The following is a 22,658-nucleotide window of genomic DNA, read 5'->3' on the forward strand; positions in this document are numbered from 1 at the left end:
ACACCTTGCACAGCATGCCCTGAAGCTGGAAAACACACGCCCAACTACCAGTTTCACTACAGGAAGCACATTTCCAAGGCAAGAGCTTCAGAAATTTGCATCTTTGTAAACTGGGTGCTTGACCTATTTAAGCACAGATCAAAAGCAGTGTGTGACAAATGCAAAAGTGTGGCAGGCAACTTCAGAGCTCTGCCATTCCGGACACCACATTTCTGCTCAGGTCCTGCTGCAGGCACCCTTTGGCAATTGCCTGGAATCAGACCTCTGGGGCATAGGGGGCAAGATTAATTCCTTGAACCTCTAGAAAGATTTCTGAACCAGCTTGAAGTGCTCAGATATAAATGCACTGTCATAATTTGCTCCGACCTTCAGTACCAAAACCAAGTATAATTTCTGAGGAATTCCAGATTTGTAAATTCTCTGCTCTTCTCAGCTCACAAAAGAGCAACTGTGTTACTTTGTTGTGTTTTTTGTATAGCATTACTTTTTCAGACAGCTGGCATGACACAGGATTAGAGAAACTGGGTGCTGCAGTGAAGACTGATCATCTTAAAAGTGCTTATTCAGTTTTATCTGAATAAATAATATTTCAGTGTAAGATTTGACTCTGAAATCTGACAATGCAGTAAATTGGTTGCTGTTGTTGCACCTGCTACTCTCTCTGCCCCCACAGGAATTTACAATTCACTGTAAGAAACAAGGATCTCCAACAGCCATGAGCATTGGGAAGGTCCTTGGCTTCCTTTCTAAACTGCAATTTAATTCTAAAACTCTGAAAAATTCTAAACTGCAGGACAAAGTGCATTACCTTCATAGTTGCATGACTGTTCTTACAGAGAAGTCAAAGAATCACAGAGCTGCTTAGTTCAGAAAAGACCTTTAAGATCATTAAATCCAACATTTAACTATTCTCAAGAAAAACAAATTTCAGACTTTTTAATGCCTCCTGACAGGAACGGCAGCAGAACAGGCCCAATGATGTTTCCTTCACGTGTGTCGTTACACTTTCTTTGCCACTGGAAATGATCAACTGCAAAGTGATTTAGCTGTAATGAAAGCCCAGTATCAGACTGGTTTTGAGCTACAGGAAGAGAGATTTCCTGCAGGGGAAAAAAAGACTCATACTTCAAAAATAATGACAGGTTTCTGTATTCTTCTTCTGATTTTTATGAAGTCTTCTCTTCATTCTCAGGGTTAATACAGCATTTTTCAAGACCTCCAAAATGTCCCAAACAAATGTGATAAATGCAAGACCACGAATTTTTTAATAGACTGAAATCTTAACCACAGGGAGAAAAGAAGACCTCTTTGTAAGAAAGCAGCTTGTGAATGAGCCAAGTTAACACAGGTGCATGAATTTTACATGTGTCTTCAGGTATGGCTTGAAAGCATCAGTCCTCAGCAGCAACACAAGATCTGAAAACTGTTCTGTGTGTTCACTGGCCTCATGTGACTGATGTTTCCCCCTCCTAAGTTTTGAAAAAGTGAGAAGGTGTAATCTTGTTTTTTAAGTAAGGTACCATTTCACTGAATGAGAATGAACAAATAGCTGCTTTAGGAAGACCTCTTACAGGTTCATTTCCTCAGCTGGGTCTTCTCTGGTGGCATTCTTGTCTTCCAAGGTCATGCTTTAAATTTGCCTCTTTTGAGGAAGAAGATGGGATTAAGATAGCCTAAGGAGTAGTACATGGGAGGACAATGACTTTGATTAATCCTTACTCTTGTACATCTGACTTTAGATGGGAGGCTCCCAGCTTGACCTGTTTCTAAAGCTTCAGTTATGGCTTTAAAAATTGGCCTGGTCCGATGGAAGAAAGACCATATATTAAAGCATTAGTTAAAATTAAAAAGGTAAGCATGTAACAGTGTACAATAAGTGCCTGCTGCTGTTGGAGGGAGTGGATTTTTCTGCTACTTTCAGACCTCAATGCCCACAGTTGCTGATTAGAAGAGATGGAGGTCCTTCTGGAAGAGGCTGGCTGCTGATGGATGGCTTCAGTGCCTGAGGGTGCTGGATGCCCTGAAGTAGGACAGGAACTTGTAGCAGAGGCTCACCACAAAGTACCAGATGTTTCGAGCCATCTGCGACCTTGCGATGAAGATGCGCCAGATGATCACGAGGAGGGTGGTGTTGAATGCGTATCGGATGTTCCTCAGCCTGGGAAAGAGGCATCTTATCAAGAAACACACAAACTACAAGCAGCTCACCAGCCCCCTGCATTTCATACAGGTAATTCAGGAATAAATCCTATTTACAAGTGGCCCTTGGGCTTTTTGCTATTCCTGTTTTAGTGGAGATGCTGTGCTGGAGTCCTTGGTCTTGCCAAGGACTGTGCTAAAGCTGGAGCACAGTGAATAGTTCATGGTGTAGGTGGAATAGCTGTACTGGAATTCACTCTTGTTCTTCTCTCATTTCAAACCAGAGCGAAGTCATATGGAGAGGTTTTTCTTTAGGACAGTCTGTGTCCAATACTTTCTACTTCAGTTTCATATATTTGTTATCTCTCACTTTGCAGTAACTGTGGCAGCCTAGAGAAACTCACAGGAGTTGACAAGCAGGGTTCTCTTATTTGGGTGAAACCTCATCTTTAGAGTTGTGAAATTATACAATGATCATAAATGGTCTTCACTGTTGCAATACTGCAGCACTGGGATATTTTATTTTTTGGGGGGAGTGGGTTAATTTACAGCATCAATTTCAGTGGTATTACTGAATTTTTCAGATTGTAATGATCCTGTCCTCTTTCTGTCAAGCAAAAGTTTCTGCAGTTCTCTAATTCTCATTTTCCCAGTGCTTGACCAAGGGAAAAAAAGACACCTAAAGACCTCAAAACTTGGTTCATTTTTCTAAGAGCCCTTTTAAGGTAAACTTTATCACTGCATCACAGTTCACAGTCTAAGGCAGTCAGCAGTCCATTCCTGAGGTCCCTATGAATTTCCTAAAAATGATCCATGATTAATGAACTTGTTTAGGATTCCCTGCTATGGCCAACTATCCCCTTATTCTATGTTTGTAAATACTGACAAACCGCTGTGATAAGAAATAAGTTATCTCAATTTTAATCAATGATAATGATAATGATAATAATAATATTATTATTTTGGGGTTTTTTTTGCAATGTAGTTAGACTTATTTTCCCCAAAGTTAGCCAGGAGCTCTTCTCTTTGTCCCTGCATGTGACTTACTTGCGTAGATGTTGCTTTGCTGCTGGAATTCCAGCCATGTCCTCATTTAGCAAGTATTTCTTAGCACCTATGCAGTAGCTCTCAATGTACTCTGACCAGTGCAGCTGGCGAACATCAAAGTTGTATAACTGGGATTTAAAGACAAACAATGAAAGCTGAACACCAGAGTTCAAAGCAAGTTCACTTGAAGCATCAATTCTTCATTGATCTCTATTCCTGACTAGGCCCTCTCTCTGAAATACTCAAAGCCACTGAGCTCCAAGCACTGACAGACTGTGTTTCACAGCTGCTGATTAATGTCCCACCCAGCTGGGAATCTGGGCAAAGCAAGCAGAAATGGAGTGCTAGTTGGCAAAAAATAAAGTCAGGTAGCAACTTGTATACACACACACACACACACACACACACACACACACACACACACACAGAGAATCATGGAAGAAAAATGGCATTCCACACAGGCAAACAGATTAACTGGACATTGAGTCAACAGGACATCTGCATCAGTGTCACTCTCAGCTGTGCTGCATTCTCTTTTGGCAGCTAGATCAACAGAAGTCCAAGAAACAGATCACTCTGGTGTTTGGCATAAACAAAATCTTGTTGCAGCCAACTACCCCAGTTAATTTTGGGTGCTCATATTGGACAAATTGTTAGCAAATTCTCAGGCAGCTGTCTCTTAGAGCAAAGAAAGGCTTTGTAGAGAGGAAGAAGTTTTCATAGAATAGGCTGGGTTGTCAGTGACCTGAAAACATTCTCCTGTAATAAATGGAAAGCTCCTGAAATAAATAATTTCAGATTAAAAACAATTCCAATCATCCAGATATTATTTAAATGCTCCACAATACACCAAAAATAATTGCTGCAGATGAAAGAATATGAGATTAGCAACCCATATTCAAGACATATTTACCTTTCTGTCTTCTGTGTTAAGGTGACTCATTAACATATTCATATTATCTGAAGACCAGTTCCAGGACTGGGTGGAGAAATATTGCAGGAGTGTCATAGACTTGTGCAGCCGATTGATAATCTTCATCATTCTGAAACAAAGGGGGAGCATCAGAGATGAGCAGGAAGTATGACCTTATGTAGCTGCTGGTTTGTGTTTCCACCAATCCAGGTGAATACACATTCCAATTCCTCCTGAGCACTGCCCTGCTACTTGCTAGGCTGAGAACTTGCCCAGCAAATCCCAACTGCTTCAGCTGAGCTCGAGCCTAGAGCTAGCCAGCTTTTATTGTCGGCTCCAACATGGGAGCCAACATCATTACCACTGATGTCCACCTCACTGGTCTGACCTAAGCAAGGTTTGGAAGCTGTGTCTACCTCATGTTCCACCGCTATGGAGGGAAGAGCCCATCTGAGCTGGTATGAAGCCTGCACCACAAAGTTGGTGTACAGTGTTGCTGTTCTCAAGGTGGGTACTTTTCTTTCTGGCACAGGAATTTTCTTCTACTCCCAAGCCCGAGTTGTGTACTGAAGCAAGGCTCTGATTTTTGGCATTAGCCCCAGTATTTGGTGACCACATCTGCAGTATGGACACTGAGATCAGAAGTCATTTGCTCATCTTCAGTTTTCAGACAGAACCAAAGAATCACAGAGTAGTTTGGGTTGGAAGGGACCTTGAAGATCATCTCAGTTCCAACCCCTGCCATGGGCAGGGGCACCTTCCACTACCCTAGGTTGCTCCAAGCCCCATCCAACCTGGCCTGGAACACTTCCAGTGATGGGGTAGCCACAGCTTCTCTGGGTAACCTGTGCCAGGGCCTCACCAGCCTCACAGGGAAGAATTTCCTCCTATATAACCTAAATGTACTTTTTTTTTCAGTTTGAAACCATTCCTCCCTATCCTATGATTATGCTGCATGATAAGAGTCCTTCCTCTTCTTTCCCATCGGTCTGCTTAAAGTACTGAAAAACTGTTACCAGGTCTCCCACATGCCTTTTCTTCTCCAGCCTCAACAGTCCTGGCTCTCCCAACCTGTCCTCATTGGAGAGGTGCTCTAGCCCTCTGACCATCTGTATGGCTGTCCTCTGGACCTCCTCCAACAGCTCCACGTCTCTGCTGTCTTGCTTCAGAGGCATAACTGCTTAAGGACTTGGGAAATGTAGGTTTAAGTCCTCTGTTGTGTCTTGGCCTTATCTTACTAATTTTTTATACAAAAGTGGATGACAGTAATGCTGTCCTACCCTGCAGGATTATTTCAGTTGTCCCAGTGTTCATGAGTAAAAAAGGCCACTGGCAGTTGTTTTTAAAGTATGATGTACAGGACTTGGTCAATTCTGAAAGGACACCATGTCCTCTCAGACTGGGTAAGGGCAACAGAAAGCATTAAAAGGCTGATTTTTGTGGAAAAAAGAGCTGTTTTCATGCAAAATATTGAGCTGCCTAGGGGGTAACACAGCTGCTGTGACAAATAAAAGGTGGCAGTCTGTGGGAGAATGGTGCTAGGCTGGCCTCTCCCTAAGCGCATATGAATGCCGCTGTGATAAGCACTCAATACAGCACAGCAATACACAATGAGTCAGTTTAAAGCAGAACTGTGCAGCTCTCCCAAAGCAACTGGAAAGAGCACTATAAAACCTTAGACAGGCAGTCTTTTGAGAAGCGGCTTTCATTTTAGAAGCAAAGCAGACCATCACATTAAAGAAACCTTCATTCTGAATGTGCACCTTGACTGAATACAGTTTAACTGCTTTAAAATGATTTCAGAATAATCCTCTTGTGTAGGGCAAACACCATGGGGCCAAGCTTTGTGAATATTTTAATACATTTTAGGAACTTGGGAGGAAGAAAAGCTTTAGATTGGAAAGATCTAAAGCTCCTCTCAAGCTGACTCCCTGAAATCTTTAAAGTGCTTAGGACTAATGGAGAGTGACAGAAAAAAGAAAGGGTAAGAGAACCAACTCTTTAATATGAGGGAAAAAAGCTTCCCTGTGAGGGTGGTGAGGCCCTGGCAAAGGTTGCCCTGAGAAGCTGTGGCCGCCCTATCCCTGGAAGTGCCCAAGACCAGGCTGGATAGGGCTCTGGGCAATCTGGGATAGTGGAAGGTGTCCCTGCACATGGCAGGGGTGGAACTGGATGATCTTAAAGCTTCCTTCCAACCCAAACCAGTCTGTGATTCTATGGTCTGAAGAGGTGTGTGCAAAAACTGCATTTCATGTCAACTGTCTGAGCTCAGTTGATGTGACCACATTCAAAACATTGACTAATAATTTGTATGAAGGAGAGGTCTTCTGCAAAACATCAACTAAGTAGAAATATGACAAAGTTTTCTTACAGGAAATCTCATTCTCCGCTATGAAGGAACTAAGAGGAATAAATTGAGTATTAGCTCTCACTGTGGCCACAGTTCAGACATGCTTTTTGTCTTCTAATAAACTGTTTACAGCAATTATTTCTTTATTTGCTCCCATACAGAGCCTTGCACGAGGAGATCCTCAGGTGAGACAGGATTGCCCCAAGGGACTACTAAGTCATAGATGGATGCGCAGCACTCACAGGAAAGCACTTAGGGCAGTTTTGCTTGCTATCTGGAAATTTATGTGAAATGAGCTTACACCTAAAAAGGCTTCTTTTTTTATTTCATGTGGTTTACTGTCCTTGGACCATAAAGGTCTGATATTCAGGTATCTAGGAAGAGAAGAAACTATGAGCTGCTACTGTGCTTTCTACCACATTGCAGCAATACCTGGATGAGCTGAAGTAGTGTATAAAAAGAAAAGGAGAACTATATTAAAAAAAAGAAGACTTAGAAAACTCCCAACTTCATTGGGGAGCCATCTTTGCTGAGGCTGCAAATCTTAAAGTCCAGAAGATGATGCTGAGTTTTGTTTGACATTTAACTACAGCATTTTTTGCAGGCAGTGTCCACTGGTTAATTATGCCAATCAGTTTCATGAAAAGAAATGTCACTTGCAATGGCAGTGCCAAGATCTTACTGCTGCCCCTTTCAACAAAGATTGGAGATTCCAGCCTAATTTTCAATTTACCTCTATTTCTAGGGTAATTTTTTCCTTTGGGATAACTGGAAGTCTTTTTATGGACCAATCTGCCTCCAAAGCAGAATGTCAGGGATAAATCAGAGCAGCTGACATCAACACAGTGCTGTCATCCTGTTCTCACACTGCCCAACAAATCCTCCTCTGTGGTGTCAGAGTAGTAAAGGAGGACAATGTCTGGAGTAATGTTACTTACAAGAGGATTCCTTCCACACGGGACATAGATATTGCTGTTCCTCCAAGCCCTACCACTGCCAGGGCTCAAATACCATCCATATTGGTGAACTGCCCTCCTAAATACAATTAGAATTTTATCATACTCAGAAACAATTGCTTCCTAGATTTCAGACCTGTGCTGGAAACAGCTACTTAGGGATCTGATTTATGGGAAAAAAAATGTATTAGCTGGTATGTTCTAAACCTTGTCGGGCTCAAGTCCATATGCCAGATAGGGGTGATTCCATTGGAAAGCTGAAGTGGTAGAGATCTGGATATAGAGAAGACAAGACTACCAGCCCTTGTCTGCCTTGGGAACCTCTGAAGTCTGTAAAGCCAAGTTCAAAAGATGTGCTGTTCTCCAGGTGGTGGGAAGGGTGCGAACTCTAGGCTGTGTTTAACTACAGCCACGCATTTCCTCATTTTCCTCAAGAGAAAGGGACAGGAAGAAGCTCAAGGACTCCAGTTCTAATGACAGGTTCAAGCTTGGCTCTCCACTGGAGTGGCGGGTATGCAGGAGGCTGATGGCACCATTCCTTACCTGGGCTTTCTCCCTGTGAGTCTCATGTACAGGTCGTACAGGATGGCGGGTGCCTTGTGGCTGACAGTGATCCAGTACTGGTTAATCAAGTAGCTGGAGGTCATGTGAGCATTGGGTGTTCGGAAGGCCTGCTCCAGGGGGTTCCTTTTGAATGTGGACATGACATACTGGCCTGCAAGGGAACACGCATTTTTCACTGGCAATCACTCACTTCCAGATGGGCTGGAAGCACAGATGGGCTGGAAGCCCAAGGTGCTGTGCTTCACACCTCCAGCCCACAGCTCTCTGAATTGTGTCACCAGAGCTTGGACCAGGTTGTCCCTTCTGCCATGAAAATTGACAATTCCATCTATTGCCTATTTGAAACCCAATCCTGCTCCACACTTAACACTGGTAGACAAAAACCTCCTTGTCAAAGCACCTAAGCATAAATGAGGAAAAGCAGGCAGCTTTAAGAGCTTCAAGAAGCTGCATTTCTGCTTTCACCTGCAGCAGATGTAAAAGAAATTAGTAAGTGCTAAAATTTCATTAGATCACTGTCGTGGGTTGACAGCCTTTATCCCAATATCGTGTGTTGTGTCTGGCAGCTGTGCCTTTTCTCTCTTCCCCCCCCCCCCCGGCCGTCTTGCTGTGGCGGGGCGGGGAAGAGAGGGGGGGAGTGTTTGACCAGGCCTTTTTGGCTTTTGGCTTTTTGCTGCTTGGCTTGGCTAGCCGCTTTGCTTGCTTGCTTTCTGCTTTTTGCGCTGTTTTTTTTCTTTTCTTTTGTTCCCTCTTTCTTACCCTCCCCTGAAGATACTGGACCGGCTCCGGACCTGACCTGAGACGTCCAGGACACCTGGAGCTTGCAAGAGAAGCCTGGCGCCCTCACCATACACAGTCTGTTTCTTTCCTTTTCTTGTGTTGGGGAGTGTTCTTTTGTTACTTGTAAATAAATAGGTTTTGTTTTCCACTTTGCTCCTCCGAGAAATTCCTTCCCGAACCCGGTGTTGGGGGAGGGGTGGTTGGAGGTTTGTTTTGTTTGGGGGGCTCCCTTTTGGAGATTTCCCCTAATTTGTCCTAAACCAGGACAATATACTTTTTGGTGCGTTGGCCAGGAAACGGAGGCCAAAAAACAGTGGAAAAAAAACCTATAACAATAATATTTTGGTTTTGCCTATTTTGGTGGGCATATTGGTGATTCATAATGTCATTTGGAGTGGAAGCTTGCCGGTATTTCTGGTCCCTAGGGGTTTTTGAAGTTTTAATACTTTCGTGGTCCCTGGGGTTATTTCCTTACCCAAAAATAGCTCTGATGTTGTCCCTAATAAGTAGCTTTTGTAAGCGGGGGGCACTAACCAGAATAGTCATTGTGCTGGTCTTATGTGTGATGATGTGTCGGATAAAAATGCTGGACTTTATTTCAGGAATGTATGGATTGTTGTTATGGTTGTTTACTCAGTTTGTTTGGGGAGAAGAAGGGGAAGGGGCTTTTCAGCCTTTGTCTTCCTTCTTGTCCTCCAAATTGTTGACATCTCTATTAGAAAATACTGAATTTCCCCTGAGTTTGAAAGAAACCATCTTTCTGGCATTTAATTTATTAAGCCTTTTCTATACTGTCTGGAGTGTGTATAAAATGAAGACTGAGATTTCTAGAGGGGTTAGAGACACTCCTGACTTAGGAGTAAAACAAAGCAGGAAAAATCTTGACTGTAGTGGGAAATGGGAGGACATGGGCCAGACTTTAAAGGAATTTTCCGATCCTATAGACTGGGACTTTCCATCTGATCAAATTCAGGATCCAGTCGAGGTGGCAAAGTATTTGAGGGAGAAGTGCCATGGTAATACTAAGGAGGAAAGGGTTACTGCAGTGAGCTGGGCCTTGGCGTTTGTTTACCGTACTCTGCTAGATACTGTGGAGCAGCAGATAGCAGAAAGGGAACAGGGAGATAAGTTAGTTACTATCCCAGTGACCCAGGCTGCAGCTAACATCCCAGGCTCCAGGCTAGCAGCTGAATCAGACAATAGGCCCCAAACCATGGCTGTTGCAGCTAATACAAGAGGTGGAAAGTGTAAAGGCAACACTGATCGAAAGGTGGAGGATGATGATGATGATGCAGGAGATGGACCCTAACCAAAATCAGAGGCCACATCAAGGGGCACAGAATCTGGAGCTAATATTGACTCCTTTTCTCTGAAGGACCTCAGAGGCCTAAGAAAGGATTACAGACGACAACCTGACGAATCTATAATTAGTTGGTTAGTCCGCCTTTGGGATGCTGCAGGGGAGGTTACGATTTTGGATGGTACTGAAGCGAGGCATTTGGGATCCCTGTCACATGATCCTGTCATTGATCAAGGTATGATGAGGGGGGCTAACCCTCACAGCCTCTGGGAACGGGTCCTAAGAAGCGTAGCAGAACGATACCTGTGTACGGATGATCTCTATATGCAGCAGACACGGTGGAAGACCATAGAACAGGCGATCCAACGCCTGAGAGAGATGGCGGTGGCAGAGCTCATTTTCTCAGATGATACAACAACTAGGAATCCGGACCTGGTACCATGCACACCTGTAATGTGGAGGAAACTTGTGCGACTTGGGCCACCTGAATACGCTTCTGCCCTAGCAATAATGAAGCGGGATGATACATATGAGACTGTGCTCGATATGGCAAAGAAGCTTCGAGCGTATGCAGATGCTGTGCATGGCCCAACTCATGCCAGAATTGCAGCAGTGGAAACCCAACTGCAGAAACTAGAGGACAAAATAGAGGAGAATCATAAGAAACTCCGGGAAGAGATTAAGGAGGACCTTATTCAAATCTCAGCTGTACAAATTAGAGGCCCTGGTGTCCAACGCTGGCGCTCCTTTGATGGGGAGAGAAGGTACATCCCACGGGCTGAGTTATGGGCTTTTCTGCGTGAGTCTGGAGAAGACATGAGGAGATGGGACGGAAAACCCACCGCTGCTTTGGCACAACGGGTGCGTGATTTGAAGAAAAGAGAAAGTATCACCAAAAGGATAGCAGCTCCGGTCGCTCGTAGCCGAGATGTTAAGTATGCTGATGACGATGACATGTCCGATCCCCTTGAAGGAACTTCTAAGGCATATGCCCAAGGAAAGAAGGACAATCTGGCTTAGAGGGGCCCTGCCTCCAGCCAGGAAGAGGCACGGGAGAACCGGGTTTTCTGGAAGGTGTGGATCAGATGGCCTGGCACATCAGAGCCACAAGACTATGAAGCATTGGTTGACACTGGATCACAGTGTACCTTAATGCCATCGGAACACGTGGGCACAGAACCTGTTTCCATTGCTGGAGTGACGGGGGGATCACAACAGTTGACTTTGTTGGAAGCTGAGGTGAGCTTGACTGGGAAGGAGTGGCAGGAACATCCGATTGTGACTGGTCCAGAGGCTCCGTGTATTTTGGGCATAGACTTCCTCCGGAATGGCTATTACAAAGATCCTAAGGGATTCAGGTGGGATTTTGGAATAGCTGCAGTGGAGATAGAGGGTATTAAACAATTGAATACCTTGTCTGGACTATCAGAGAACCCATCTGCAGTAGGACTCTTGAAGGTAGAGGAACAACGAGTGCCAATTGCCACCTCAACAGTGCACCGCAGGCAGTACCGGACGAATCGAGATGCCGTGATCCCCATCCACAAAATGATCCGAGAGCTGGAGAGCCAAGGGGTGGTCAGTAAAACCCACTCACCCTTCAACAGCCCTATCTGGCCTGTGCGAAAATCTGACGGAGAATGGAGACTGACTGTGGACTATCGTGCCTTGAATGAAGTGACTCCACCACTGAGTGCGGCTGTACCGGACATACTGGAACTGCAGTACGAGCTGGAGTCCAAGGCAGCAAAGTGGTACGCGACCATCGATATTGCTAACGCATTTTTCTCCATCCCTCTGGCAGCAGAATGCAGGCCCCAGTTTGCTTTTACATGGAGGGGAGTGCAGTATACCTGGAACCGACTGCCCCAGGGGTGGAAACACAGTCCTACCATCTGTCATGGACTGATCCAGGCTGCACTAGAAGAGGGTGAGGCTCCAGAACATTTACAATATATTGATGATATCATTGTTTGGGGGAACACGGCAATAGAAGTGTTCGAGAAAGGAGAGAAGATAATTCATATTCTCTTGGAAGCCGGATTTGCCATTAAGAAGAGCAAAGTCAAGGGACCTGCCCAAGAAATTCAGTTTTTGGGGGTGAAGTGGCAAGATGGACGGCGTCAGATTCCTGCGGATGTTATTCACAAAATCACTGCTATGTCCCCACCAACTGATAAGAAGGAAACACAAGCTTTCTTAGGTGCTATAGGTTTCTGGAGGATGCACATCCCTGAGTATAGTCAGATTGTGAGACCCCTTTATCTGGTTACCTGCAAGAAGAACAACTTCCATTGGGGCCCTGAGCAGCAGCAAGCTTTCATCCAGATCAAGCAGGAGATCACTCATGCTGTAGCCCTTGGTCCAGTCAGGATGGGACCAGATGTGAAGAACGTGCTCTACTCTGCAGCCGGGAGCCACGGTCTGTCTTGGAGCCTTTGGCAGAAGGTGCCTGGCGAGACCCGAGGCCGGCCATTGGGATTTTGGAGTCGGAGCTACAGGGGGTCTGAAGATAACTATACCCCAACAGAAAAAGAAATCTTGGCCGCCTATGAAGGAGTCCAAGCCGCCTCGGAGGTGATTGGTACAGAGGCACAACTCCTTCTGGCACCCCGACTACCGGTGCTGGGATGGATGTTCAGAGGAAAGGTTCCCTCTACCCACCATGCCACCAATGCTACTTGGAGTAAGTGGATTGCCCTCATTACGCAGCGCGCTCGAATTGGGAAGTTAAATCGCCCTGGGATCCTGGAAATAATTACAAATTGGCCCGAAGGTGAAAGCTTTAGTGTCGCGGATGAGGAACAAGAGCCAGTGACCCGGGTTGAGGAAGCTCCGCCATACAATCAGTTACCAGCAGAAGAAACGCGTTACGCTCTATTCACCGATGGTTCTTGTCGCGTCATAGGGATGAAACGGAGGTGGAAAGCAGCTGTATGGAGTCCCACTCGACGAGTTGCAGAGGCTACTGAAGGAGAAGGCGAATCCAGTCAATTTGCTGAAATCAAAGCTATTCAACTGGCCCTAGGTATTGCAGAGAGAGAGAAGTGGCCAAGGCTCTATTTGTATACCGATTCTTGGATGGTAGCCAACGCTCTATGGGGATGGCTGAAGAGATGGAAAGAGGCGAACTGGCAGCGAAGAGGAAAACCAATTTGGGCTGCGGAAGAGTGGAAAGATATCGCTACTCGGTTAGAGAAGTTACCTGTGAAGGTTCGCCATGTAGATGCCCATGTCCCCAGAAGTAGAGCTAATGAAGAGCAGCAAAACAACCAGCAAGTACATCAGGCTGCAAAGATAGGGGAGTTGAAGATAGATCTCGACTGGGAGCATAAGGGAGAGTTATTCTTAGCACGATGGGCCCATGATGCCTCAGGCCACCAGGGCAGAGATGCCACCTATAAGTGGGCACGAGACCGAGGGGTGATCTAACCATGGACAGTATCTCTCAGGTTATTCGTGACTGTGAGACGTGCGCTGCCATTAAGCAGGCCAAGCGGGTGAAGCCCCTCTGGTATGGGGGGCGGTGGTCTAAGTACAAATACGGGGAGGCCTGGCAGATTGATTACATCACACTGCCTCAGACCCACCAGGGCAAGCGCTATGTACTAACCATGGTAGAAGCCACCACGGGATGGTTGGAAACCTATCCTGTGTCTCATGCCACAGCCCGTAACACTATCTTGGGCCTTGAAAAGCAGGTCCTTTGGAGGCACGGTACTCCCGAGAGAATTGAGTCGGATAATGGGACTCATTTTAAAAACAATCTTATTAATACTTGGGCTAGGGAACATGGCATCGAGTGGATATACCATATCCCCTATCATGCACCAGCTGCAGGGAAGGTGGAAAGGTATAATGGATTGTTAAAAACCACCTTAAAAGCATTGGGTGGGGGGTCTTTAAAAAACTGGGAGCAGCATTTGGCAAAGGCTACCTGGTTAGTTAACACTCGAGGTTCCACCAACCGAGCAGGTCCTGCTCAGTCTGAGCTCCTTAATATAGTAGATGGGGATAAAGCCCCAGTGGCCCATGTCGGAGGTTTGTTGGGAAAGACAGTATGGATCAACCCTGCCTCGAGTACAGACAAACCCATCCGTGGGATTGTCTTTGCTCAAGGACCAGGTTATACATGGTGGATAATGCAGAAAGATGGAACAACACGGTGTGTACCTCAGGGAGACCTGATTGTGGGATGAGACTCATATATGAATGTCATTGTTTGTTGAATGTGACACAGAAGGAAACTGTAAGTGTCAAAGGTCTGAGCAAGTAAGATGAGAGGAATGCGTAAGTGTCAAAGGTGTGAGTAAGTGAAATGAAAGTTTTTATTGTATATTCACAATATGGGATAAGGGGTGGAGTGTCGTGGGTTGACAGCCTTTATCCCAATATCGTGTGTTGTGTCTGGCAGCTGTGCCTTTTCTCTCTTCCCCCACCCCCGGCCATCTTGCTGTGGCGGGGCGGGGAAGAGAGGGGGGGAGTGTTTGACCAGGCCTTTTTGGCTTTTGGCTTTTTGCTGCTTGGCTTGGCTAGCCGCTTTGCTTGCTTGCTTTCTGCTTTTTGCGCTGTTTTTTTTCTTTTCTTTTGTTCCCTCTTTCTTACCCTCCCCTGAAGATACTGGACCGGCTCCGGACCTGACCTGAGACGTCCAGGACACCTGGAGCTTGCAAGAGAAGCCTGGCGCCCTCATCATACACAGTCTGTTTCTTTCCTTTTCTTGTGTTGGGGAGTGTTCTTTTGTTACTTGTAAATAAATAGGTTTTGTTTTCCACTTTGCTCCTCCGAGAAATTCCTTCCCGAACCCGGTGTTGGGGGAGGGGTGGTTGGAGGTTTGTTTTGTTTGGAGGGCTCCCTTTTGGAGATTTCCCCTAATTTGTCCTAAACCAGGACAATCACTGAAAGCAAACTTTGATCTGCTACCCAAAAATAAAAATGACATTTCTAATTTTCAGTCAGATTTTCCAGTGGGCTGATGTTTGAGTTAGTCTGTCGCTTATCCAGGGTGACAGCTTTAAAAATACTTCATTATGTCCTTTCAAACCACATCTGACCCACACCATCAAATGTCTGCCTGTTTTCAAAACACCTCTGGATGCTCTAAGGCAGCAAACTGTCTTGCATTCTTAACCCAAAAACAAATGATAAGGTGGGAATCTTCCCTTCCCCCTGCATGTTAAGGCACAAAATATGTTGGGTCTGCTTCTGAGCTCTGGCAATGGCACGGTGCCACAAACTGGTATCTAGATGTGCATATCTGGGACATTTGCATATTGCAGAGGCTTAACAGAACTGCAGTAACTGAGTGTAAGACTATCACCCTAGGGACTGATAAACAGATGGTGCTCCTACTCCTGAGCACCAGCAAGCTCCAGAAAGAAGAATATGTAGACTTTCTTCACTTTCTAAAAAATTTATTTGAGAGTTAACGACATCAATCTGTGCTCATATTATCGTTTAGTCTCTAAGCTTATGTTACAAATAGAAAATCAGATGAGAATTTGCAAGCCTCAAGAAACATCCAGATCATCCTCAGATAAGCAGATTCCAATCGTAACATTCAGACAGGACTCTCCAGTGTCTGTGCTCAGCTCATTACTGCACTTCAAGTTAGTGACTTTTGCTGTACTTCTACTAAGAACACCAAACTAGAAATTTGTCACCTCTAGGAGCTACTGCAAAGACTTAGTGGGTGGGTGGTCCTTCCCCTCCAACCTCAACAAAAAAATGCAGCAGCGAATCCTACAACTCAAAGGCAGGTTTTGCAGGGGGAGAATTGGACACAGGTCTTACCCAGGTAGACTAACAAGAATAAACTGAATTTAATTTTTGCCACACTGAACATCATCTCCAGCCTGTTTTACGGTTTAGTTTTGAGGAGAAACTGCAAAATGTACTTCACAAAGTCAGACTAACCAGATTCACATTGCAGCAAAGCAGAATATGCTTCATCAGATAAAAATTTAGTTGTTTGACCACATCTTTGTATAAGTAGGCAAAGTACTGAGAAAGTAAGGAAAAAGAAAAACTTCAAGGCATAGCATTATTTGGAAAAGAAATAAATCAGTTAAGGCTCCTTTTAACACTAGGAGTTTTTATCTGTGTCTGAGGAACTTTAGAATGAACTGCCTTTCAATGGGTGTTTCCTCCCTCCCTCGCCCCCTCACTCCCTTGCAGCTCATCACTCAAAGTGTACTCAAAGCATCACCATCTCTGCCACTTCTGTTCCGAACCCTTGGTATCCTAAGCCTAATCCAGCCTCAATTTCTCTGTTTGATCTTTCTCCCCTTGGAAAATCCCTACTCTCTTGTGTACACCTGTCACTCCTACAGCAGGTCCTGGTGTCTAACCAGATAGCCGAGACCCATACCTCTGCAAAACCCATGTTTGCTTTGCACTAAAATGCTCAGTCCCAGGCCAGGTGACTCCCACTCCCTTCCCTGGTTTCTCAGCAGCTGCCAGACACTCAGAACCCTCCATCCTGACGACCAGTCACACAGCCTGACTCCTTGCACAGAATTATGTGTATTTCCCAAAAAGAAATTGGTAGGAGTCTGAATAAGGATTCAGACTGGATGCCTGCAGTCATAACATTGTGATGGAGTAAATCTTTCCCAAACTCATTCCTTCAGCCATGCAACATCTTTAAAGGCAAAATTTTGCACTTTAATACTCCATCCTAATTCGCTGCAGCATGCTGCTCTCTCACAGGAAAACTGTGGCTACAACATGTGGTAGAAAGAGTTTCATAGTGTCACCCAAGGAGAAAATTTTGCCTTCAGTTCCACCACACAGCTCAGCTGCTCGTGGAACGTGCCACTGCTGCACCCAGATGACTTCATGACTAATTCCACAGTTACAAGCAGAGGAATAGAATAAAATCAATGACAATGCACTAAATACTTTGCTGTTTTCATCAGCAAATTTACACTGAAAAAGGGTTAACAAAGGCAAACCTCAGATAGTGGTGCTATGGTGGCTTTTGCTGAAGTAGCAGCCTGTGAAGAGCTTTGCATTCATTCCTGTGAAAAAGCCACAAAAGATCTTGACTAAGCACAACATTTCATCTCTCATTGAAAGAGGGAAAAAAAAAAGGCAACCAGGAGCTGGATATGATGCCCTCAGGACTCAGCCAATTGCTGAAACTTCTTCCCTGCTAGGCCACGTGATCAAATAATGGTTAAGACATTTATTCTGTAAATGTAATTATGGTCTCATTCTCTGCTGACTTACTTTGCCATGTAAATAAAGCAAGGGGAAAAGCAAAACAAAGGATGAGAGATGGAATAGCCAGCCTCCTGTATTTAAAGCACAAAGATATAAATGCAGGGGTAACAGAAAGTAAACCAGGCCCAGTACATCTGTCCTAGAATGTACTACCTGTACACAGTATTTCACAGTACACAGCTGAAACAAATTCTGCTGCTTGGCTTCAGCATGAGTTTTTCTCTTCAAGGGTGTCAGGATGTGTCTCCCTTTCTTTCACCCCTGCCTTGGAAGTACATCCACTTGAAGAAAAGTCAGCCATGAAAATAATTTGATTTTTTTTTCCCACAAAACTCATGATCAAAATACAAACTGTTCTTGAAGCCCACCAGTCATCTCAATGTTTTCCTCCTGAAGTGCACACCTTTTAATTCTGTTCAGAATTTTCTTATGGACAAGAAAGACCACTTCACTTCCATAATATCATAGAATCATAGAATAGTTTGGTCTGGAAGTACCCTTTACATCACAGGACCCTCACCCAAAATACAGTTTGAATGGCAGACTCCGAATGCCACCTAAACTGTGGAAACCAATTCTTCAAAGTGTAAGGAACACTATTGATGCTCTCCATTTAAATAAGACCTTACCCATTTCTCCCCAGAAGAAAGGGTTGATTCCCCCTGTTGTACAGTTGTACACCAACAGGTTTTTTGGTCTGGAAAACAGAAAGAAGCATTATTTTGAGATGTGAAGAAACTCTATTTTTTAGAGATGGGATTACAAAAACAATCCATTTCAATTCAATTCAGTTTAATACCAAACAAAGCTTGCATTTTCTGGTGTGGAACTAAATATGAATCACACTTGTTTTATTTCTTCCTTCAACATAAATCAAGAATTAATCAAACAGTTTTCTTGATCTAAGCATGCTTTGCCAAGGGTGTCAAGTGATGAAACAATTTTTCTTACTGTATACTTGAAAACTGCAGAGTTTTAATTTGGTGGGTATCTTAAAAATGCTTTGAGGGGAAAGCTGGTGAGCTGCTCTTCAAGGTCCTTTTAGGATCCTTATTTAGCTTACTGGATGTAGCTCTACTCTCAGCTCAGAGGGCTTACTCTGTCTTTCAAAGGAAAACACTTCTGCCTTTTATTTGCCTGGGTTTGATTTCTCAGAGTTGCATAAACCTCCAGAATAATTAATGTCATTTATTCTCTGTAGTCCTACCTAATGATTAAAGGCCAGGACAAAGGTTTACAGGAAAAGACCTTAAATCCTTAATATCACTTCTACATACTCTTCTCAACAATGCAAAGAAGGGAGATTTTTTTAGATCATATAATGTAGAAGCCTATAACATATTTCCACTGTGCAGTGCTTCCCAAGGAAAACATACAGAGCTTTTTTACCAAGAAAACTCCAGAAGACACTTGAGAAGCAGCTCAATGAAAAGGAGACCCAAAAACCACCGCTGCAAAACTCTTGGCCCTCAGAATAGTGACTTCTGAGATGCAAGAAACAGGCCTTACCCGTAGCTGTAGAGATTTCCTAACTCTAAACCCTACCTTTATTGCGTCTCCTATGCTCTCAGTCTGTTCCCATCCACAGGGAGGAAACACCAACCAGAAAATCAATCAACCAGCCTCTTGCACTGATTTTTAATCAGTTCCAAGTTCCCTGTAAAGTGCTGGTGCAAGGAGCAAATGTTCCAGGTGCGTGGCCAAAGAGGAATGCTACGAAGAGGGATGCCCTCCCACCTGTGCACGGCCGTGTACCACCCAGCTGCCAGAGTCAGGTTGATGGCGACGTCGACGGGAATCATGTCTGCCACTGCTTCGTTGTTGGCGATGACGGTCCGCAGGATCCCTTTGCCTGCCTGTGGGACAGGGAGACAGGGAAACAGTCACCCACTTCAGGCTGGCCTGAGATTTAACTGGCAGGACTCCAGCAGCATGCACTGGGCACAGGCCAGCACTGTAGCAAGGTTTTTCTGTTGCAGATTATTTGGTTTCTGTGACCACACAATGGATCTCCCATGGATCCTGCTGTCCTGCATTTCCAGAGGACGCCTGGAAACATGATGATGACTGTGCTGTGTACAAGAAAAGCTGGGACTCTTAATTTAACTCAATATGAAAGAAAATACCCAAGGAGAGAAATGTATCTGAATTTGCTGCTGTTAATTTGTAAAGTGCATGCCTGAGAGTTACATTTTCTTAAATGCCACAGGAAGACAGAGGTCTGAATATACCTCAGAAACTACAGTCACTTTGGAAATGACACCTGTAGGATTTTTGAAAAGGATTTTGACTACCTTTCCTTTGGATGTATTCACACTCTCCTCTTTTCCAAAGCTGTCTGTTAAGCACAAAGATACAAAGGACGGCTCCTGCATTGAAGAGCACATCACTCACCAAAACACAGTGCAAATAAAAAAACACTGACAACCAAAGAGAGGAAAGAGGCAAGAACAGAAAATTTTCACCTTCCTTCAGTAGGAAGTGCATTTTTCAGGGGATCAGGCTCCCCAAAATATGTACATTTAACCTGAATGCTTATCAGGGGGCTTCCATGATGACCAATGAGGCTTTGGAAGTTCCACAGGAGAGATATGGCAACAGCATGGCAGACTGGATCAGAAAGGACAAGGCAAAATACAGAAAGGTGGGGTGAAATGGGGTGAAGGAACTTTACTCGGTGTGTCACAGATGAGGGTTCAACAGAGCACATAAGAGAAGAAACCAAACATGGCAGAGTCATGGTTGCAATCAAGTTTTTTCTTGTGTGGGAAACAATGCAGTGAAGCTGAGGAACAAGGGAAAAAGCTGAGAGGATAAAAGTGATTGTGAAGTAAGGAAGGATAAAAGCTCTTGTAATTTAGATCTGTGCAAAAACAGAGAGAAGGACTGAATGAAGGAGCAAATGAACATTTGCTACAGATCCATCAATATTTAAAAGGTAGGGCAAAGGAAATGTTACAGCTTTTCTTAAATTATTTTCACACAATCTGAAACTTGAATTTCATTATAAAATAGATTAAATTTTTCTACAACAACTAAACAGGAAGTGTCTAGTTGTGGAAAACCCCTTGCCTTAAGTCTGAGGAGAAAAAAATATTATTAAATAAGCATTTAAGATTGCTATTAACTTGTAAAGCACATACCACTGTCTAGTGGTCATTGGTGAATTTTAAGGGACACTGTATCCCCTCTTTGGGAGGTGTTTATCTTTGAAGGTCTTTTGGAGGCTGTTTTCCACCTTTCCCTGTCTGCAATCAGATGTGTTTGTTGCATTTCACAGCTTGCAAGTAAGGGAATAACACTTTTGACTGATTTAATTTTTAGGAACTAGGACTTCTGAGCAGTCCCATCTCATCCTTGGTGCATCAGTCAGAGGGATCACAGACTCTGACACAAACAGTGCAAGATTCCCTACATGGCTCACTCCATCCTCCTCAGACCTGTGTCATGCATTGAATTCTGCTGCCCTAAACTGAAATATGGTTAGGCTTAGACACTAAAGCTTCAATTTGCAACATCACTATTATTTTCTTTGTGTTCTTACTACTGGGTTTTTTCAAGGGGAAAAAAAAGGCAGAAGGAAACAAAGGAGGCAAGCAAGCACAGCTCTGAATTTTCCACTTCTATGAACATGCTCACTAGAGACTACTGTGTGATTAACTATCACATTTTCACACTAAAAACCTTTCTGAGGTCATCCAAATGAGGATGTTTGATGGATCTGCTGCAAAATGTGGTCAGAGCAGCATGTGATGGTCATACACACATGAATGGCTTCGAGATTTCCTATGTTTTGCATGTAACAAAGGCTTGAGGTTTAAGTTTTTTAGGTTACTTTTTACATCAAAAATGGTTCAGTGGTACTTCCACCAGGTATGGCATGGTTTCTATTTATAGATACTGACATTTTCCTCTTCACTGAAATAAAAGCTACTGCAAAGTGAAGCCTCCAAAATAATTTCCTGGCCAGAGTCTGATATTTCTGGACATCCTCTCAGCTGAGGTGCTTTGGACAGTCACTGTCCAGATCACAAATTAAACCAGTTGTGCCCTACAGCTTCACTACTTTGCAAGGAGGAAGGTCACTGCATGTAATAGGGAACAGCAAGACAAAAAGAGTTAATTACACTCCAGCGGAAATGTAATTAATTTAATTTTGTTCCTCAATCAACAAACACAGCTCCCCACAGCAGCTGGAGCAACTGTAGGGGAAAGAAACATAATTAAATTGTCAACAACAACTTGGACAACTCCCATATTTCATGAATATTTAAAAGAAATGAGTATATTTAGGGAATTAAATGATCAGACTCAAACACTGCAACTGAGGAAAAAAGTCTTTGCAAGGTTTGGAGTCCAGATTCTGCCCAAATGACATCAAAGATCATCTGAACCAAATCTGAATTGAATCTGAAAGGAACGTTCTCCCTGTAGGATGAGCTTGGTTAGAATTTGAAAGTGAGTATTTTGGTATGGAGGGACACTTCAAATGCACAAAACCAAACCACCAAAACCACTTCCCTTTTGATTTTTTCAACACTTAATTCAAGCAAATAAAGCTACTCATGTAATAATCACAGTTTAAAATACATTTGGCCAGGAGAGCTGGTTGTACTGACACAATTTTCAGGTAATCAAACTGATGCATCACTCAGATGTTTAAGGGTTCATTTTCAAACAACTCTCCACATTCAAGAACATTAACTCGTGTACTTATTGGATGTATTCACACTCTCCTCTTTTCCAAAGCTGGAAAATTATTAATTCCCCCCCTTCAGAAGAAAAAAGTCTTTTAGGTCCCTAATAATAAACATTTTTACCTTCTGGAAAACATTCCAAACAAGTTTGTCTCTACACCCTGCATCCTTGTCATTGTTTTTTGTCTTTTTGTTGGCCAGCTCTCAATGTAGTTACAGACCATATTTCATCCCCCAAGAGCTCAGTGTAGATGACAAAAAATTCGTGGTCTCTTCCACTATACTGAAAAATCTCAGAGCTTCAAACCTGGACCAAAAAATATCACCTCTTTTTCAAATCTCAGTGCAAGTCTAATCTTTTTATATAAAAAAGGAAGCCATTTCCCATAGTGACCCTAGAATCTCATAATCTTTACTCTCCATGGAGCTAACTTGGATCTAAAGATACAGGCTATGTCTGCATAAAAAACCTGGCTCAAGGTTTCTTGCAAACCAGTTCTGGATAAATGGTGTGACAGACATCATTGGAAGTTATGATTAAAAAACCAAAAAAACAAAAACTCTACTCCAGATATAATTGAACTTTTTTTAACGAGATCATATTTGGATTTTATTCTGATCTCCGATGATTGCAGACCACTAATGCTTTCATACACTGCACCAGGCTGATTAGAACATAGTTTTG

The 22,658-nt window shown here is 43.7% G+C and overlaps 1 protein-coding gene across 5 annotated transcripts in view; it reads right to left on the bottom strand.

Annotated features, from left to right (window-relative positions):
- Positions 1 to 782: 782 nt before the first annotated feature.
- Positions 783 to 22,658, bottom strand: part of LOC131082200 (fatty acyl-CoA reductase 1-like) — a 127,430-nt gene continuing 105,554 nt past the window's right edge. For all 5 annotated transcript variants that reach the window (XM_058021866.1, XM_058021867.1, XM_058021868.1 and 2 more), the window contains exons 7-12: positions 19,014 to 19,132; positions 17,906 to 17,973; positions 7,949 to 8,120; positions 4,100 to 4,229; positions 3,187 to 3,314; positions 783 to 2,158 (exon numbers count right to left, since the gene is read on the bottom strand). In XM_058021866.1, coding sequence (XP_057877849.1) covers positions 1,996 to 2,158; positions 3,187 to 3,314; positions 4,100 to 4,229; positions 7,949 to 8,120; positions 17,906 to 17,973; positions 19,014 to 19,132 — 780 coding nt within the window. In that variant the 3' untranslated portion in view covers positions 783 to 1,995. The remainder of the gene's footprint in view (positions 2,159 to 3,186; positions 3,315 to 4,099; positions 4,230 to 7,948; positions 8,121 to 17,905; positions 17,974 to 19,013; positions 19,133 to 22,658) is intronic.

Source organism: Melospiza georgiana, chromosome 4, assembly GCF_028018845.1.
Source record: "Melospiza georgiana isolate bMelGeo1 chromosome 4, bMelGeo1.pri, whole genome shotgun sequence".
Taxonomy (NCBI): Eukaryota; Metazoa; Chordata; class Aves; order Passeriformes; family Passerellidae; genus Melospiza; species Melospiza georgiana.